At 42.3% G+C, this 21,147-nt stretch overlaps 1 protein-coding gene across 3 annotated transcripts in view; it reads left to right on the top strand.

Moving 5' to 3' along the window:
- CHD6 (chromodomain helicase DNA binding protein 6) overlaps positions 1–21,147 on the top strand; it is a 199,757-nt gene that overhangs the window by 114,609 nt on the left and 64,001 nt on the right. For all 3 annotated transcript variants that reach the window (XM_055545058.1, XM_055545057.1, XM_055545056.1), the window contains exons 11-17: positions 1,300–1,421; positions 2,656–2,899; positions 4,084–4,260; positions 4,865–5,008; positions 7,985–8,240; positions 9,379–9,589; positions 19,632–19,827. In XM_055545058.1, the coding sequence (XP_055401033.1) occupies positions 1,300–1,421; positions 2,656–2,899; positions 4,084–4,260; positions 4,865–5,008; positions 7,985–8,240; positions 9,379–9,589; positions 19,632–19,827 (1,350 nt within the window). The remainder of the gene's footprint in view (positions 1–1,299; positions 1,422–2,655; positions 2,900–4,083; positions 4,261–4,864; positions 5,009–7,984; positions 8,241–9,378; positions 9,590–19,631; positions 19,828–21,147) is intronic.

The raw sequence follows: 21,147 nt of genomic DNA, 5'->3' as shown, positions 1-21,147 counted from the left end.
CACCTTGTACCTATGTGCTGATGTAATATTCAACAAAGTTGTATTTCAAGGAGCGTAGCCTAACTACAGCTACCGTAATTTTGTAGGTTAAGTTGTGGTATGTAAGTTTCTGAAAGTTTCCACACTTCCAGGAGTCTAGACAGATTGAACCATTATACTTATCTCCAAATATCAATGATACAATATGATTGGGGATATTTTATTAAATCTTACATGCAAATGGCTTAGTTTTAGATAATAACATATTTTAGGAGTAAACTTTCTGTAATACCCCAAAGTAAAACTCCCAAACTAAAATTGCTGTTAGAAAAGCTACAGTCTCAAAATTCTCTATGTAACTATGGACATAGGTAAGATTTTTTTTTTTTTTTTTTTAAATTTTTTGAGACCTTAAAAGTGTCAGTCTAGAGGCTCAATTTGTCTAGAAGCAAAATAATCAAATATATGTCCAAATAATAAAAAAACCTAAATAAAATTTTTAGATGGGCAGACTTAATACCTAAAAATTAAAAATTTCCCCAGATTAGAAATTCCAATAGAATTTTAAGGGAATTTGACATTGATTCTACGGTTGCACAGAATACTAAATTAAAAAATAGCCAAGACATTTTTGTAAAATAATTCCCCATCAGATGTAGAGCTATAGTAATTCAAAAGTGATTTTACTGCAGTAAGACTCTGGATATAGCTCCCTAGATATATTAGAACTTAATATATGATAAAAATGGCATTTCATATAAACAGAGATCAGTTACATTTAGAAATTGGTGTTTCATATTGAAAAGTAAAGCAGTAAGATTGCTCTTACGTTTATGGCGAATTTAAGGAATTTATAGTTTCAATTATACAGGCTTTTTAGCTTTAGAAACTCATCAACAAAATATTTGACCCATTGTACTTTCCTGAGCTAATACCACAGGGACAAATAACAAAAAATTCTACCTATAGAAAACTAAAAACCTTGGTGCTGGCTTGTAGGGAAATTAAAATGTTAGTGGGAATGATTTCTAAGAGTCTCAGTAAAGCAATATAACACTTAACCAAGATTTTAGGTGAATCTGTTTCTCCTCTTCATTAACTGCTTGCAAATTTTATAGAGGTGTGCTTAGTGTAATCTGCTTTCTAGAAAATACAGGGCCTGCTCGTCAGTCAGAAGATAGCAGTTGCAGTTTGCAGGTAGCTCTAGGATGGCGTTGTGAGGTTCACCACCTTCCCCATCGCCCGCCTGCATCCCTCTCCACACCGTGCTCCTGAAACATCACTCTGTGTGTCCTGTGTTCTCTGCCCTCCCTCCCCTAGGAGCGACCCGCTTCAGACTCCTGGCAGAAACTTGAGAAGTCGCGAGAGTATAAGAACAGTAACCAGCTCCGGGAGTACCAGCTGGAGGGGATGAACTGGCTTCTTTTTAACTGGTATAACAGGTGTGGAACCAGAAGCAGTCCTGTCTTCAGGGCTGATCTTTCTACCAAACGCTTGTGCCAGGAGGGAGATGGTGGGCTTAGCCTGCATGGAGGGGCAGCAGCAGAGTGGTGGGGGAGCAATGGAGCCCTCAGTTTAGTGGCTGATCTCTGTGCATCAGGCGTACCAGGACTTCTGTTTTTCATGTCAGATTTGGTTTGGTTTGGTTTCTCTGACCAGAGAGTAATGATCTTTAGATGTCATCAACATTGTTCTTTTTTTTCCTTTGTCAGTCTAACCAGAAGGTTGGGTTCAACCTAAGTGAAACAAAACCCCAAAGATCCTTTAAAACTGTGTTTTTATCTCCCGAGTCTTTAACACAAATTGACTCTAAAGGAGAATGAATCTGCATTCTAGTCCCAACTCCACTATCTGTTTGTGAGCCGTGGATGGCCTCGACTTATCGTTTTCAACCCTGTGCTTCAGTCCCTGTCAGAATCTAGATGAAGCAGATGACATCTGAGAAAGATGGGTTAACATCTTTTAAGATGTTATTAACATTCTAGGGTGCCCCCCAGCATTGATTTTAAAGACCACATGGCGTGGAACACATACCAAGCTGGCACTCTGGAGACCTGTGTTCCAGCCTTGTCTCCGTCACTTACAGTGGGACTCAGGGTGTAGCTCGCTGAAACACAGCAGGTCTGGGGTTGCCCACCTGCACAGTGATGAGACTGGACAGGGGCCACACCTTCAGAGATGACCACTGTGTGCAGTCCGTGATTCTGGGTCACCGCAAGAGACCAGCGTTTTCACTCTGACACAGAAGTTAGGATAGGGGTTGAAAGTCTGTCCTTTGATAACACAGGTGATAGACAATGAGAATCGTGTAACTTGTCTTTCTGTTTTTGCCTTTGCTTCCATGAAGTTTGTCAGGTAGAGAACTGGTGTAGGTTTGAGGCATTTTATTTTCTCCTTGCCGCACTATTATTTTAATTTTTAGTATCTGTAGTTCGCTTTTGAATGGATGCATCTCATGTATTTTCTCACAAGTTGCAATAGTTCCTTTCTGGAAGTAGGCAGGGTGTAAATAACGGTAATGGAAACTTGCCTCAGTTGCATCTCTGGAAAATGCTGATAAAACCTCCACCGATGACCTTACAGGTCAAGGTACGCTTCTGTAGTATCTTTTTCATTGTAACCAACCTCCGCCTCTTTCCCATGTTGACGATGAACGGTCTGTTTCTTACTCTGCAGAAAAAACTGCATTTTGGCCGATGAGATGGGCCTAGGGAAAACCATCCAGTCCATCACGTTCCTTTCAGAAATATTCCTCAGGGGCATCCACGGCCCTTTCCTCATCATCGCCCCACTCTCCACCATCACCAACTGGGAGCGGGAGTTCCGAACGTGGACAGAGATGAATGCCATCGTGTACCACGGCAGCCAGATCAGCAGGCAGATGATCCAGCAGTACGAGATGGTGTACAGAGACGCACAGGTGAGCCCTCCACCCGTCGCAGGGATCCAGGACAGCTTGCCATCGTGGTGCACAACAGCCTCTCTACCCCTTGTCTTCCAGAGTTCAGTGCCCTGCATGGAATTACTGTTGACTTACTCTGTAGAGTCACGTTCTTATTGAGGCAGACATCTCACTCCTCCCTGTAACTTCATCGTGATAAAACACAGAACTGTAGGGCACACTTGCCACTCCAACATGCACCAGAGGCTCTTTTTAGGACCCCGAAAGTTTCTTGGTTGGCTTAGGAAGTTGCTTTTACATGCAGAAAATTTTATCTGAATTGTGATGTGCTCAGTGAAGAAAGTGAGCAGAGGGATTTGTGAACAAAGGAAGGATCCTCAGCCAACGAGTTTGGAGAGAGAGGAGGTTAACGGATTTGAGGTTAAAGGATAAAGAGAAAACAAATAGTTTAAAGCACAGCAGGATTTTGTAAGAAGATTTTAAGTATAAGCACTTTGCTCAGTATCCTTATAGGCTTGTCCTGAGCATTGGTTTTCATAAAGAAGGTAAATATTAAATGAATGCAGTCACAGGAGAGGCAGGGCTCAGACCATAGTTTTCACAGGCAGCAGGAGACACCCGGGAGAGATTTAAGATGTGCTCTAATGTGACGCAGCTCTGCTTTTTAAGTGTGATGGTAGCAGTAAGACAAACGGAAAGACAGAAGCACGTCCTGCCTGGTGGCGCTTGTCCCTGGTGAATCAGGCCCATGACGCTGAATCCGTCCTAGAACCCAAGGTACAAGGCGGAACTCATTCTACCTGAAAACTAGCAAAGAGGGCTTTCTTTGGGCATTCAAGCTCTGCGTGGTTTAGACCACCAGCTGGCTAGGAACATGTGGATCAACACCCATCAGCTTTCCCTATCATGGCAAGTAATGAACAAAAAGCTTCCTTGCTTGGCCTTCCATACTCTTATTTCGCTTTTGTGGGGGTACATGCAATCTTGATTTTTGTTTCTTTGAATTAACAGGATCTCTCTCTTGTCTAAACAGCTGGTTTGATTCTCCTATTCTTTCTCTTCTCAAAGAGGAAGATTGTGCTTATTGGCCTCTCACCTAGGTCCAACATCTATCTTGCCACCTTCTCCAATCCAGCTTGTAACCCAGTAGCTGCATTCTCCAGCCACGTGTAAAGCTCTGCCTTTGCTTGTGTCATCCTCAGGGAAACCCCCTCTCAGGTGTCTTCAAGTTCCATGTTGTCATTACAACATTTGAGATGATCCTGGCAGACTGCCCAGAGCTGAAGAAGATTCACTGGAGCTGTGTGATCATCGATGAAGCCCACAGGTTGAAGAACAGGAACTGCAAGCTTCTGGAGGGCCTGAAGCTCATGGCCCTGGTGAGAGTTGGCGAGCTCTTTCTGTAAACACAGGCCCCTCCTGTTCACGGTGGAGGAAGCGTTCTTTAGCCATCTGCATGCAGCTTGCTTGTGCGCAATCTGTTTACCCTAGATTTTCTTCTTACCCTTTGTACCTCCGATGGTGCAGGAATCAAATTTTTGTTGTTGTTGTTATAAACTGGGTCAGCAATTTGACCTTTTCCATAGACTGACTCCCAGAGGGACCCAGGGGCATCTTAAGTACCATGACATTTGTGACCAGGAAATGTGTTGTTTTGGCTTGTTTCCAGGTCCCTGAATGATCTAGTACCAAAGATGATAGCCTTGAACATTACTGCCTTGGCGCAGTGCCCAGTCTGTGGCTAGCAGGCCCTCCAGAATGTGAATGAATGAATGGGTGCTTTAACTAACATGGAATTGCTGCTGGACTCAGGGATGTGAAAGGAAGGTTGATCTGTTTGTTGATGTTATCACTCGATGTTGTCATAAAAGCAAAAACAAACTTGCCCCCAAATTGAGCCCAAGAGGCCCTGGCGTCACTTTCCCACCCAAACCTGCTGTCTTGGCGGCTCAGACCTGTTCCCCGTGCTGTGAATCTGTGCAGGAGCATAAGGTGCTGCTCACGGGGACGCCCTTGCAGAACTCGGTGGAGGAGCTCTTCAGTCTGCTCAACTTCCTGGAGCCATCACAGTTCCCTTCAGAGACTGCTTTCTTGGAGGAGTTTGGAGATCTGAAGACAGAGGAGCAGGTAAATAGGGGCCTGAAGGATTGGAGGAGTCAAGGTGATTGCTACCTTCACCATCAAGGGAAAAATAAAGTCACCATGGGGACAGGAGTTAGCCAGTTCTCACACCCCTGGTAAAATGAGCACCACCTCCTTTATTTAATTTATGTGGAGGAAGATCAACTGATCATTAGCAGTTTCTATCCAAACAAATGAATCAGCATCCAAAATACCCAATCTCCAGCCTCTTGCTTTCACTAATCTCATGTATAAATAACTTTAGTGATTTTGTTCATCGTCTGCCCTCAGGGCCATGCTTCCCTCCTCCTCTGCTTCCTTCATCCTTCGCCCTTCCTCCTCCACCACCTGCAACATGTTTCCAGGCTCATTTTCTTGAGTACAACCAAATACACAGATAGTGAGGAACAGAAGGCAGGTGTACATTAGAGTAGTTGGTCAGTCCAGTTTTGTCCAGATCAACTCAATTTCCTGTTTTCAAAGATGTGGTCCTGAGTCTAGCTTATTGGACTCAAAGCTGTTTCTAAACAAACCAACATTAATAAATATCTATCTATGGTGGGTAGAAATCTCGACTGAACATTATAGAAATAAGGCAGACAGGTGTAAGGGTCACAAGAGGAACAACGAAGAGAGCTGAGGACTTAAAAGGCGAGAAAGGTCACATCTGTTTAGGACTTTGGAACAACTGCATGGAGAGAGTACAATTTGAGAATAAACTTTAAAGGGTGGGTAAGTTTTCATTAGGCAGAGATAGAGATGATAATGACTACTTTGCATGGGAAAAAAAAAAGCAATCAGCAGCAGCCATGGAATTTATTCAGTGGTAGGGGATCATCTGGCTGAGCTGGGGATGAACTGTGGAGTATGAAGCCGGAGGAGTTCAGCACTGTATTGTGGGAACATCTTGAAAGACAGGTTGAAGGATTTGGTGGGCATTAGAGAAGCAACACAAGGCTTTGATCGTGGCAACGACACAATTAGTTCTGCTAAATTAATCTAGCAGTGGCGTGAGAGTGGGTTGGGGCAGAGAATTTGGAAATGGAGAAAGTTTGGGAATTTCACTAACAGATGTCGAGAGTACATGCTGTGGTTCCAATCTGTTTGTTTCTACTTCAGCGACGAGTCAGACTTTGAGAGCAGTGAGTAATCAAACTTCATTCCCCTTCTTGACGTTTGCAGTATCTATTGATCTTTGCAAAGCCAACTCCAGCCCTCTCTCCATTTTTGGACCATTAGAAATGCTTCCTCTTCTCCCATTGCACTTATTTTGTGGTATGCGTTTTCTCTTCTTCCTAGACAATGACCTCCTTGAGGACAAGGCCCACATCTCCCAAGTTGTGTTTGTTGTATTGACCAGCACAGTGTCTGGCATATAGTATACTCTAAATGATTCAAGGTACGAACCAGGTGAAGGGCGAACGCTGAACCCAGCATGTGGCAGACTTGGCATTTGTCCCTGTCTTTTAACAAGTCCCTAGCTGTGTCTTTCCCCTTTGGGTTCTTACGTAGTAATTCCTTATCCCTGTGGGGGATTACATACCTAAGTTCCGTGGTTGCTAAAATAAAGCGTTCATTAAATGGATTAGATTGAAGATTGGGGTTTGTTAGGGAAAAGCCACAAAAATGGCCCCAAATGTCTATATATTTTAAATCCCAGTAAATAGAAGTTTTAGAAAGCATCTGGTTACAAAGTAAAGCCTATTCCATGTTGTTTAAAACCTGCTCAAGTAACTCCTTTAAATCAAACTCTCTAGAAATCACTTTATTTCAGCAGGAAGCATTGGCACAACCCACAGCTTATTTGTGCAGAATCTACCCTTTTGAAATTTTTGAACAGCTCTTTATAACCTGATCTTTCGCACTTGCCTCTTACTTTCCCACCAGCATTAATCTCACTGGTCTCAGGTTTTGGCTCAGGGTGAACTCAGGTACCTTGACTTTGAATCCCGTCTCTGCCCTCTTCTTGGGAGAGGGCACTTGCCAGCGCAGTCACGTGCATGGAGACCTGCTGTCCAGGCCTGGCCTGTTACGGCAGGCACACACAAATCATAGCAAAGAAGACCGTCGGGCTCAAAGTGCCCCTGCGATGACAGCTCGCCTGATGGAGTGGGAGGCGTCACCTTACCGCCTTCCCGGTGTATGTCACTACCCCCAAACTTGTTGGCTGCTTTTATTTAAATGTGAGAGGAATCCATTTCCAGATTGCCTCTGCCTTTTTTTTTTAACTGAGATATAAATGACGTACTGCACTATGTTAACACTGTATTCGGATGTGTTTTGTAACAATTCAATATATGTAGTGTAGTAAAGTGATATAGTAGTATATAGTAAAGTGATTACACCAGTAAATCTAGTTGCCTCCCCATACATATGTAAATTTTATTCTAGTGATGAGAAGTCTTAAGATTTACTCTTAGCAACTTTCAAATATACAATATGGTATTACTAACTGTAGTCACTGTGCTGTCTATTACATCCCCGGGACTTACTTATTTTATAACTGGCAGTGTGTACCTTTTGACCACCTTCATCCATTTGGCCCACCCCGCAGATTCCCTCTGCTGCTTACTCTGTTCTTTCAGCATATACATCTTCCCCTTGTAATATATCACTTGTGCCTCCTAACATGGCTGAAAACATTCCTCAGGCAATTGCTCCATACAAGTGCATGTCAGAGAGAGAGGTTTGTTTTCTCCATCCTGGAGAAGAGGTCCTGTCTTTTGCATCTTTCTCCCTTTATATAAGGTTCCCACATGAGTTCTCAGTAATTGCTTGTGAATCAAAACCAGATCCCTTTTTTCCTTTCAGTCCTCCTGTAAGCTCCTCCTGTTCAGGCATCAGGCTTGACCTTACATTTAGTCAGCTGCCGCAGTTCTGTGATTAGATGCTCAAGAGACTGTAGCAAAGGTTGGAATCACCCCAGTAACCATTACTGAATGGGGATCTGGGCGGGTAAACAGGTCTCGTTTCCCTGGCCAGGTGAAGAAACTGCAGTCTATCCTCAAACCGATGATGCTTCGGCGGCTAAAAGATGACGTGGAAAAGAACCTCGCTCCCAAGCAAGAGACAATCATCGAAGTAGAGCTGACCAATATCCAGAAAAAGTACTACCGTGCCATCCTGGAGAAGAACTTTTCCTTCCTGAGCAAGGGGGCCAACCAGCACAACATGCCCAACCTCATCAACACCATGATGGAGCTGAGGAAGTGCTGCAACCATCCCTACCTGATCAGCGGTGAGCGGGCACGGGGAGGCCTGTCCATCTGACGTATCGAGTCCCCATGAGACACTCGGGTGTGAATTCTGACCTTCTTACCAAGCATTAAACTGAGGTTCAAAGAGGTCAGTGGTTCTGTGTCAGTGATCTGGCCAGTGAGTACACAGAGCCCCGTTGTGAACCAGTTCTCTGCCCATCAGAAGACAGATGATGAGTTTGCCTGCTGTCCTTTGTGGGCCTGCAGTCTGGCCCACACTTCTCACTTGGGAGCAGGGAGATGTCTTACTTCGTTGAAAAAGCGATCATGGTACAGTGAGATTAAAACTCTCTGCAGATAAATTAACAATTAACTGTACTGGATAGAGAACATGTTGGAAGCTTTTTTTTTTTAAATCTTTTTGATGAAATTTTAAATCCAAAATGGCTTGCTAGTGTTTATGTCCAAGAGGTATGTCTTTTTGTCTGCTTTTAAAATTTTTCTTTGTTTATTTAGGCTGTGCTGAGTCTTCATTGCAGCACACATACTTTATCTAGTTGGGGTACTCGGGGGTTTCTCTTACTGTGGGGCATGGGCTCGGTAGTTGCAGCACATGGGCCCGTCTAGTTGGTGTACTCGGGGGCTTCTCTTACTGTGGGGCGTGGGCTCGGTAGTTGCAGCACGTGGGCCCGTCTAGTTGGGGTACTCGAGGGCTTCTCTTACTGTGGGGCATGGGCTTGGTAGTTGCAGCACGTGGGCCTGTCTAGTTGGGGTGGTCAAGCTTAGTTGCCCAACAACATGTAGGGTCAGGGATCAAACCCACATCCCCTGCACTGGAAGGTGGATTCTCAACCACTGGACCACCGGGGAAGTTCCTTTTTGTCAACTTTCTGTGAAGGTTTATTTACTTGCTTGAGTCAGCTTGGTATTTCAGATCCTTTCTCTACCTGGTCAGACTCCCAGGAGAGCAAGTCACCTGTGTCCTCTGCAGGACAGTCGTGCCCCTACTGTAGAGCCCATGGTTGAGGGCATGGATCAGGGGTACACACGCTGCACTGCCGCACCGGGCTGTGGTTTGGGACCTAAGAGTTCATTCCATTTCTTCTAGGCTCTGTCAAACAGAAAGTCACTTGCCCATACAGATTGTTCAAAGAATACTTTCATTGCATCCTTTTCCAGGGGCAGAGGAGAAAATTCTGGAGGACTTCCGGAAAACCCACAGCCCCGATGCCCCGGACTTTCAGCTGCAGGCCATGATCCAGGCCGCAGGGAAGCTGGTGCTGATTGATAAACTGCTCCCTAAGCTGATCGCTGGCGGCCACAAAGTGCTCATCTTCTCGCAGATGGTGCGCTGTCTCGACATCCTGGAAGATTATCTCATCCAGAGAAGGTGAGCCTTGTGTCAAAGCTGGGCATCAGGTGCTGCAGGCAGTTCCTTTTCTTTGTTGCCTTTTTGATTCATTCAAAAATTATGTTTTAACAACAAAAAAGCATTAGAAAATAGAGAAAAGGAATCTTCTCTTAAAAGATTGGCTGAAATTCAGAGTTGAATCTTATGGCCAGGTTTAAGTGTCTTGAGAGAGAATTTCCTATGATAGGAGCCCTTGCTTTGCTTAAAAAATAAATTTTGCATATTTATTTATATTCTTTTAAGAAACAGAGTTTAAATAGCGTTACAGAAGGTTAAGAAAATAATGTATTTACTTCCCCCCTCCAACCCGCTTCCCGCCCCGTGATGAGAAAAATAAACCCTGGAAAGCATCACTATATCAAGTTGCTAAAAGAGCTCCAGCTGACAGTTGAACTTGGGGATGCTTTATGTTTTTCCTCAGCCAACCCTCTAAGGTTTTATGATACACTAACTATGGCATCCCAGTTTATTTTCTTGTTTATATTCCTCTAATTCCTTGAACCTAGGTTCCATTACTCATGCAGGTGAAAAGCCTGGGGTATCATGTGGGCTGCTTGGGCTCTGTGAGGGTACTACATTTGTTACATTATACCATATCAGTCCATTTCCAGCCATTGGGATCCACCAATGATCTGAAGATGACAAATGCATTTTTAAAATTTATTCTTAATGTTAAAAGACTTCTCAAGATCTTAGAAACTGTTAGCCAAGGCATTGGTAGGTGTAGAGTACCTCTTTGTTTTTATATAGTCATCATGGCAAATCCCAGTTGTATTACATGTTCTGATCTTGGAAGATTCTGTTTCTCCTTATAACATAGGAGAATTTATAGAAAAAGTATTAAAGGAAACGACCAACTTAACTATGGGTTATGCTCGCATTTAACATTACATAAATAATTCTCTGAAATCAGATTAGGCACTAAAAGAATTTCTCAGACTCCTGTAGTGGAGATCTAATTTAGGTAAAGAATTCTTGAGACTTGCATTATTTTTTTTTTCTTTGAGGAATATATCAAAACTAGAAAGCAGTTTTGTATTTAATAATTCACTCTAGATAAATTGCCAGAATACTTGCTTCTTATATAGTTATCTTTTCAAAATATATACAACTGCTAGTTTGAAGATTTTTTAAGGAGATCCACCCCCCACCCAAATGAGTAACAGACTTTTGCTAAGTACGAATGTCTTTATTTAGCTCCTTTATCACATATTGCTCATTTTGTTTTAAAACTACCTAAGTATTATAGTTGCTCTTGAAAATAGCGACACTTTTTAATACCACCACCAGCTCGAAACTCCATTCATACTTGGGCATTTATCTTCTTAGTCTCTTTTCTTTGTGCCTACATATATTTAGTTTTGTTGTTGATTTGCTTGAATTGGGGTCATATGCTACATTCTGCATTGTAACTCACCTTTTTATTTGATATATTATGGAGTTTTTTGCTTTATTTTTCTACAACATAGTTTTGATGATTTGAATGATAGTCTCTTATTTAGGTTGTTTCCAGTTTTTCAACATTTTTAGGAACTCTAAATATCATTTAGTGGTCACTGTGAATGTTGCCAGTTATTTCCTTGGGATACATTCTGATGTACATTTTTAAAAACATTTAATACATATTTCCAAAACACCCTCTGGAAAGACACTTTTATCTCCCTTTTCATGGTGTATGAGAATGCTCTTTTTTTCCTCATACTCTGATCAATCCTGTTTTTGCCTTTTAGTCTCTGCTAATTCAATAAGCCAAAATTATGGTCTCTTGTTTTAATTTATACTTATTATTATGAATGAGAGTGAATATATTTTATGTTTATTAGCTGTTTATATTTCTTTTCTGTGCATTGCTTATGCTCTCCCATTTTCTGTTACTCTTTGCCTTTTTGTTTATTAATTAATTTATAAAAATTGCTTTTAAGAATATGGTGCAAATGCTTCCCCAGTGTTGCTTTTGACTTTTTCTTTATGGCTGTGGGTTTTTGTTTACTTATTTTATTCTTAGAAGTTTTAAATTTCATAATAAATCTCCCAGTCTTAAAACTGCTTTAAATAAACTTAAGTGCTTATTTATGCTTAAATTAACATGCTTAAAAAGACTTCCCCCACTGCTCAACTGTATCATATAAATAGTCTGAAGTTTTTTTCTTTTCATTTTTTTATGGCTTTTTTCTTTTCATTCTTAAGTGGTTTTTTCATCTCAGCTCTGTACCCAGCAGGGACTTCTGGCCTTAATATCACCATTACTTTTCTCTTCTTAATTTAGTTTTTTGTTTTCATCAAAGTTATACATGCACATAATTTGACAAGGCAAATTATTCTTTTAGACCTATGAAAAATAGCATTTCCTGAGAGTACCACATACCCCAGCTTCCCCCCACCTGAAGCTTTTAAACTCCTTATGCGCTTTCTTTTGGTATATATACTGTAGCTTTAAAGAATGTTAGTAGTTGTAATTTCTTTTTTTTTTTTTTCAGTTTTAAATATTATCTGTTCTCATTATGGAAGATGAATATTTCCTTTCTTTCACTGCCCCTCATAGTTACCACCTCTGTGCCTCCTGTACTCCTGTCTTCCCAACCTGCCATGCAATACTTTGGGTTGAATTAATATTTAGTGTTTGTTGCAACTTATGTAAATAATGCGTTACAGCTCAGCCACGTAGTATGCTGTTTACTGTTTCTTTCCTGCATGATTTTTATCTTTCCTGAAGCTATAAATTTTTTTTTTATTCAGTGTGAAATTTTAAATATACGCATTATAATTCAGCTCCAAAATTTACTGTGGCCATCTGAATCTCCCTTTGTTATGTGCAGCCACATCAGCTTCACGTCTGAGCCATCTCTCCCGGGACCTTTGGTCTCTTCCTCTCTGCCCAGCGACCCCTCCTGCCTGGTGCTCAGTCACCATCTGTGATCTCCCTTCCTTCAGCACTCTGACAGCTTTCTTTTCCTTTCCTCTTGAATCTAGTCTTGCTGGTGGACCCTGTGTACCTCTTCTGAGAGTTTCTGTGAAGGGGTGAATGATACGTGGGTTTTGAGACTTGGTCAGAATGTTTACTCCCACCATTGAGCAATCGTTGGGCTGAGTTTGAGATAGTAGATTAGAAATAATTTTCCCACAGAGTTTTGAAGGTGTTGTTAGTCCATCGTCTTCTAGTTTCCAGGATTGTCTAGAAGTTCAAAGCCTTTCTGGTTCCTGGTCTGTGTATGTGACATGATCTTTCTGTTCAGAAGCTTTGATCTGTCCTCTGTCCCAGTACTATGACATTTGACAGTGAACTGGGTTTTGTATGGCATCTGTTGAACTGGATGTATTGTAGGTCTTTCCATGGCAAATTATACTCTGTCAGTTCTAGGGGGTGTTTTCTTGTATTTTATCTTTCATTATTTCTTTCTGGCCTGCTTTCAATCTGTGGAACTTTTGTTATTTATATGTCAGACCTTCTGATCACCTAATTTTCTGTTTTCTCTACTTTTCCATCTCATTTTATGTACCTCTGTTTCTTGTTCTACCTCTGTTTTGCTGTACCTCTGGTTTTGTTGTTTGGTCACTCAGGCGCATCTGACTCTTTGTGACCCCATGGACTGCAGCACGCCAGACTTGCCTGTCCTTCACCATCTCCCTCTGGTAGAACACCTTTAATTTCTGAGTTTTCTTCTGGAATTTTTCAGTTTTTATAGCACTCAGCTGGTTATTGCACAGGCTCAGTGTCTTGTCCTTTTGAGATGAATGATGATAAAGATTTTTATTTTTTCATTCTTCCTACAGTGTCTGTTTCCTCAAGTCAAATTTTTTTCTTTTTGTTTGTTGATGTCTCTGTCTTTCATATTAGAATTCTGGATTGGCCTTTTTTTTTTTTTGCCTCCCTCTTTTCAGCACTTTGAAGTACTGTTCCACTATGTTCTCACCCCCATGGTTTCTGATGAGAAGTTTTGCAGTCATTTAAGTAGCTGTTCCCCTGTATATAATGTGTTTTTTTACTCTACTAAGATTTTCTTTTTAATTTTCAGTTTGTGGCAGCTTGACTATAATATGTGGATTTCATCCTGTGCAGAGTTCACTGACCTCCTTAAATCCATAAGCAGATCTTTCACCAAATTTAGGAAACTTTGGTCAGTATTTCTTTGATTTCTTTTTTTTTTTTTTACTTTTGCCCTACTTTTATGTTTCTCTGTGAGATTCCAATTACCTCTATATTTGAGTCCCTAGGCTCTGTACTTTCTTTTTTATTATTATTCTTTTTCTAGTCCTTTTTCTCTCTCCTTTTGTTTTGAATTATCTGTCTTCAAGTTCACTGACTCTTTTTGTCTGTCTTTTGCATCACACTTATTATGCCATTGGTTTTGTTATATTAGAGATTGTATTTTAGTTCTGAGATTTCCATTTGTTTCTTAGTGTGATGTGTGGTTCCTCTGCTCTTATTTCCTATCTTTCCACTCATCATGTACATGTCTTTACTTCACTGAACAGGATTGTAAGAGCTGCTTTTAAAGTTCTTGTCTGAGCATCAGAACATCTCAGATTTGACATCTGTTGTCTGTTCCTTTGAGAACGGGTTACATTTCCCCTGGACATTGTGAACATTTTTGTTATGGAGATATAGGATTTTGTTACATTGCTGTGAGGTGTTGATGGTTTCTATTTGGGGGCAGTTAAGGAGGTGAGTCTCAAAGTGCAAAGGCTTTTGGCATCTGGCAGGTCTAGTCTCAGCTCAGACTGCTTTAGCTTGCCCCAAGTGTGTGTACCTCAGAGGTCAGCCAGACCCTTGCTGCTATTGCTGCTAAGTCGCTTCAGTCGTGTCCAACTCTGTCCAACCCCACCAGGCTCCCCCATCCCTGGGATTCTTCGGGCAAGAACACTGGAGTGGGTTGCCATTTCCTTCTCCAGTGCATGAAAGTGAAAAGTGAAAGTGAAGTCGCTCAGCTGGGTCCGACTCTTAGCGACCCCATGGACTGCAGCCTGGTAGGTAGGACTGCAGCTCCTCTGCGCATGGGATTTTCCAGGCAAGAGTACTGGAGTGGGGTGCCATTATACCCAGAGTTTGGGGTTCACCATCTCCGTCCCTTCTGGAGATCCCCTCTCACTCTCTGGTGGTCCTAGCTGCCCCAGACTGCTGTCCTTGGTGCCTCTGGCCAGAAAGACAGTGGCTTCTCATCAAGATGTGTAGCTGTCCTGCACGTTTGCCATAACTCCTGCTTCCCCCCATGGCCAAAACCACAGATTCCTGTTGTTTCCCCAAATCTGCTTGCTTTCCTTAACTCTCAGGTAGGTTTTTCTGCTCACTTGTTTGTTTCTGTATTTGGCCAGGGTCTTGGCGGTTATTTACTGGAGGGTTAGTGTGTTAGGACCTTGCCCCTCCACACCAGAAGCAAAGCCTTCGAGTTTCAGGTCAGAGGCTTTCCTCAGATGTCTGGTTTGGCTGCCAGATGGTAGGCACCATCCGGAGATGAGAAGCTCGGGGCATGTGGGCCAGCGTGTTGGCTCCCTTCCTCTCTATCTGTGAACACTGTCCATCTAGCTGGGCCATTTCATGGAGGAGCCTCCAGGGTCAGTGCTTTGGATTGCTTTTCTTCCTCTCTCCTGCCCAAAGGGTGGGGACTTAATTGGACTTGGAGCTGACTTGTGGGGAAGGGGTGGAGAGAGGTAGGCAAGTCTCAGTATCTCTTTCTTTCCTTCTTCCCTTTTTTAGTATAACACCTCTGCCTTTTACTGTGTGGTATTTCCTAGGTAGAGAAAGCTACAGGTCTTTTTTCACTCTCAAGGCTGAGGTGGGTGATCTATAGGCTAGTAGATACTTCAGCAGATATTCAACTAGTTAGTTCTCTTATGTTTAGACTCTTTGTATCCCCACTTTGAGGGGCACCTAGTGCCACCAGTGCCTGATCCCTTTGGATATTCTGCCATGTTGAATTAGGCTATTTCTCACCTGGGATTTCTTTGAATCAGGTGTCACATGATTTATTTTCCAACTTCCAGAATTTTATTATAGCTTCTTGTGTTCTATTTGTAGGTTTATTTGGGGGAGAGTATTATTATGCATTAAAAAAAATCCCTTTATTTATCATTTTAAACATTTGAGGAGATACAAGAGTTAAATGTGTATGTTAATTCAGAATCTTTAATTGGATTTCTTTGGTTTATTTTTTTTTTTACATTTCAGTCTTCAGTCCTTCTATAGTTTTGGTAAATGACATTAATGGGGGGGTCTAATTTAATTTATTTCCAAATATGTCTGATTTTCTGTTTATTAAGTAGTTCATCTTTTCCCCATTTATATAAGACACTATCCATAAAACATAATGAGATATTATATATATTGGGTGTAATATGTAACCTTTCTATTCTTTTGATCAGTATTTCTATTGCTTTGCAATATTATTTGCAAATTAATATTTTCAATATTATTGCAGATGAACTTCAGACTTATTCTTTTTTAATGTATTTACTACTCCAGTCCTCGCTACCAAAAAAAGATTATACATTTACATATCTGTATTTATCTATGTATAGCTATATCCATTTGTTGAGATTTTGATCAGCTCTTACACATGTTGTAGGGTGGGACTGACAACTTCGCATCATTGAAGAACTTGATATTCACTGCAGTCCCTCAGGTCTTTTGTATACACCGTTGATTCGGTAAATATTTATAAGGTACCAGCCTTGTGCTGGGACCTCTGTAGGGACTTGGTGACCAAACCACCATGACCCCTAGTGTCATGTTGCCAAGTCCCATGTATTTCTTATTTAGATTAGTTGTAAGAATGTTATATGTTTATGGCAATCATGAATGGTTGTATTGTGGTTTTTTTTTTTTCCCCAGTCTTTATTTTTTCCAGCTGGGTTATTGCTGGGAGACGAGATTGTTCATTTCCCTTCGGGTCTTCTGAGGTCAGCATTTCCTGTTGTGCCAAAAGCGAGTTTTTGTCCCCCTCCCTCCCTCCCAAACACACAGAGGTTTTCCAGAGTGCCACCTGCTTCTTGTTGATGTTTGACAGCGACTCAGAATTACCGTTTGATGAACCACATCAACTCCTAGGGATTTCGCTCAGAATGCAGTTGACACAGAGGGTTAACTGCTATACCGATGTTTGGTGTGGAAAATTTTATGATGTCTGTAATTTCCTCATTCAGACTTACTAGCCCTCGAGATTTTCTTTGTTCCTGAGCCTCGTCGCCACGCCAGCTGTCAATTTGGTTTTGTTCCCATTTAATTCTGTGCCATACTCGTACAGGGGTACAGGCAAGAGCCAAAGGATCTGGCTTAGAAGTCAGGGGAGTGAGGAACGATTTAATTGAACTCTCAAATCACTGGATTTTTACTGCAGTTTTGTGTTCTTTGAGCACACTCCCTCAAAACCGAGTAAGTGATAGAAATGAGAAGTAATGTTCCACTCATCCTGGACAATTTCTAAAACTATGTTCTATCATCTCTGGCCAAAACACTACCTAATTTTATGGGAATGTTTTCCCTAAGTGATTGCCGAACCATATCATCACTATTGATTGGTTTCTCCGCCTCCTTGATACGATGCTCGTCCCCTGCCTCACTCAGATCCTCGGGCATCTGGCTCCTCTCTGGTGCTTGAGGGGCGTCTTGTCAAAGAACATCGAGTGCTCTGTGCCTGCAGCACTGACTGTGCGCACGTGTGACGCTGGGGCCCTGGCAGCCCGCGTTCAACGGAGTCTCAGCCCTGCCTTCTGACCCCACGCACTGCGCTTCTTCCACTGCCCGGTGCATCACACACGCAGCCAAACGTAGGAGTAACTCAGGGCAGGTGCTCAGGGCATCGGTTCATCACAGTCAGTTTCATGTCTGTAGTGTCTCTTCTCACCTTCTACTAGAATTAACTGGTTTCCAGAGGTGCTTCTTTGTCTTTAATTTTCCCTTCTAAGTTGTTAGGGAAGTCTTCCTGCTGCATTGACATGCAGGGTACGTTACAAAGGCCGCATAGCAAACTGACTAAGGGTGGACTCGCAGTCCGACGGACCTCACTCACCAGCTAGGTGACTGAGCAGGTTATTTTGTTTGAGGGTCATTTTGTCTTTGTGGGTTGTTTGTTTGTTTGTTTTTGATGTTTTCTGAAATGTAAAATGGGAAACTGCCTCATGGGATTATTACAAGAAGTGAATATAAAGATGCATAGAATGCCTGCATCACAGCGCCTGGCACCGAGCTTGACACTTCAGAGCTTGCTGTGAATATTGTTGCTGTGGCTGTTGTAAATAACAGTGATAATATATCTAATTGCTTCATAGTTTTGTAGAATTCAACTTATGACCATTAGCTTTTAGTGTAAGACAGAATCTCCTTAGTCTACCTTCATGACAATCCTGTACTGTGTTTTATTTATTTATTTGCTTCTATCGCCTCATGTATTATTCTTAAATTAATTGCATTTAAAAAGAAGAAGAACGGAAAACTCTGCACCTGTAATTCCAGATGGGGGTGCACTATAGCTTTGTGAAGGGAAGGCGGTTTCTGGACTTGGCTCTTTGCCTTGTACATTTCCCTTCTGAGCCTGAGTTGGTCTGGTGTCTCTCCCTGTATTTCCTTGGGTGATTTCTTGTGTGGATTTTCCTCTTCCCTGGTGTCTCAGATGGTAAAGATTCTACCTACAATGCAGGAGACCCAGGTCCCATCGCTGGGTTGGGAAGATCCCCTGGAGAAGGAAAAATGGCTACCCACTCCAGTATTCTTGCCTTGAGAATCCTGTGGACAGAGAAGCCTGGCAGGCTACAGCCCATGGAGTCACAGAGTCAGACATGACTGGGTGACTGACACTTTAACTTTCAAAGAAGGCAGGGTTATATCGCCAAATTTAGTTATCTAGAGCCACCCCCACCCAGAGCTGTCTACCCCAGAGGATCTGTCCTTAGTCTCTTACCAGTCATTAATCTCCATTTTTAGCAATCCAGTTTCCCAGATTCTGGGCTACTGAGATTTTCATCAGGATTCACGTTCTTGGCTATGGTGGAGTCTAGGGTAACTTGATTCTTTTCTCACTTGGTTCCTATTACTTATACTTTACCAACCAGTTCTTACTTGTTGGTGAAAATTGGGCCCAGGGTAGCATCCTCATATTAATTTGTCCATTGTCAAGGGGTAGATAAGAAAAGATAAGACTCAGCAGCTACCCAGATTGGCACTGTTTTAATTCTGTGCTAATTACACAATCTCCATCCTAAACATACCTTCTGATTTTTTGAAGGTGGTTCTAGGCTCCCAAAGTAATTACTCTCTTACCTTCTCCTACACAATGCTGTCCACCTTTATTTCTTAACTTTCCACGCAGGTATGTGCCTTCTTACTAACTTTCAGTTTTATTTCCTCACTTTATTTTCCTCTAAAAATTCTTCTAGCTTCTTTCCAACCTGACTCAGCTCAGAAACCTTTCTTGTGATTTCTCCCTATGTGCTTGGCAACATACTGCCCAGAAGACCTTGGTTTCAGCTATAAACTTGGAGGCGTTGCTTTCTGCTTCTAGAGCCTTTAGGAACTGTTAGGGTAGAAATGACCAACGGAGACGTAACAAGACAGCCTGTCCATACTGTCTTCCTCCCATTCTCAGTCCATCCAAAAGCAGATAGAGCCTGATTCGAACTCTGATTCCATGCTACATGCTCAACTAAAAGATGATTGAGGCTTTTATTTTTCTTTCCCGATCTTGATTAGATTCAGTACAAGAAAATTGGGAAACACCGAGAGTAAATTTGCCCAGGCAGCGGGGATTGATATTTTGTTTACAGCTCCTCTAGTCCTCGGTAGTCTGTGGCTGGTTTTTTGTTTTGGTTTGGTTTCTGTTTGTTTTGAGAGGGGGTACACTTTGCAGCGCGGTTTCAGGTGTCTGCCCTGCTGCATACAGAGAGGGGGGATTCTTTCTAGACTGCTGACACTGGGTCCATATGTAGACGTGAGGGGTGTAAGGCCGATAGTCACCGGCTTCCTGCGTTGTTGCCTGTTCTCCACTGAAGTCATGATTAACGCCTGGGCTTTCGTTCGTTTGGGTCCCCTCAGATACACCTATGAGCGAATTGATGGGCGAGTACGGGGAAACCTGCGCCAGGCAGCCATCGACCGGTTCTGTAAGCCAGACTCAGACCGCTTTGTCTTTCTTCTGTGCACCCGAGCGGGAGGCCTGGGGATCAATCTCACAGCTGCCGATACCTGCATCATATTTGATTCAGACTGGAACCCACAAAATGACTTGCAGGTAACCATAGGATGATTGCTGTTTGCCTTAGCTGTCCCTGAATCTAAGAACCTCACGACAGGGCCTGGCTTGGCTACAAGGAGAGTCTGCCGTGCTCCATGCTACTGCTGCATCATTGGCCGGATGGCAGGCTCAGGGCCTCAGTCAGAGGGTACAACTAAGGAAGAAGTAAATGTCGAGCCTTCCCACTGATCAGAGTGTTTTTTTTTCCCTTACGATAAATCAAATGGTATTTCACAGTGGTAGCCTCCAAAATGTAGAGTAGAGCTACTCTTCGTTGTTATTATCAGACATATAAAGAAAGATACTAAGCTTGAATAATTTTCTAATTCTTGACATATGGATTGATTCTGGCATTTCACTCACTTGGGTTGTGAGGTAGTTGTATGTCGTTTACAGCACATGAAGATGACCCAGAGGTGTGGGAAGGTTCCCTGGTGTGGCTGGGGTGACTGAGGCATCCTCATTAGTTCCTTTGCGCCCCACTTAATGTAGCACATTAGAGTCAGTGTGGCCAGTATGGGTCCCCTACTACATATGAATGAGTTCATTTCCAAGAGCGCGTTTGTAAGTCTGATTTGTTTGTTAAGTCCAACAGAGTTACCACAGGTACCCAACTAACACATTCAGCTGTATAGTACTGTGATGCAATAGGTTTATAATAACTTTTCACACAAATAATAGCTAATAAAAACAAGCACAGAAAATAGAGGAAATATTTTTAATCTTATACTGCAGTGCCTTGAAAAGTACAGTAGTATAGTACAGCAGCTGGCTTACAGGGGTTGGCACCGAGCGAATGGGCAAGAAGAATTACTGACTGGAGGAGGCAGAGGAGGGAGATGGCAGAGCTGAAGGGCCGCCAACAGTAGGAGGCGGAGCTTCACGCAGGTTCTGGTTCCTGCTGGAACCAGATGCGTGTTCGCATCTTTGAAAGCTCACCAGGTGAAGGTTCACCTGTAGGGGACTTAACTGTATTTGCAGATTAAATTTGTTCTTTTTAACCAAACTGAATAATGTTTGGTTTTAAAAAATGACTGGCTTGCAAGGGTTGGAGTTAATGCATTTTAAAAGCAAATGTAGACAAATAAGAAAACGACAGAGCTGATCCTTCTGGTTCAGAAAAAAATGACATTTTAGCTCGATTGCACAGTAAGTCAGTCCAAAAGATTCTGACTTGTCAAGAAGACCATTTTAGATCCCAGAGTTACATCCATTACTATTAATGACACGCTTCATTCTACATGTGTATTGGCTCCTGGAATATCTGCTGATCCTCAGAGTATGAGTATGTGGTGGGGAGAACGGTGGGACCTCAGA

Source organism: Bubalus kerabau, chromosome 13 (assembly GCF_029407905.1).
Source record: "Bubalus kerabau isolate K-KA32 ecotype Philippines breed swamp buffalo chromosome 13, PCC_UOA_SB_1v2, whole genome shotgun sequence".
Taxonomy (NCBI): Eukaryota; Metazoa; Chordata; class Mammalia; order Artiodactyla; family Bovidae; genus Bubalus; species Bubalus kerabau.
The sequence above is the reverse complement of the archived record's forward strand: the minus strand, read 5'-3'. Positions and strand labels throughout refer to the sequence as shown.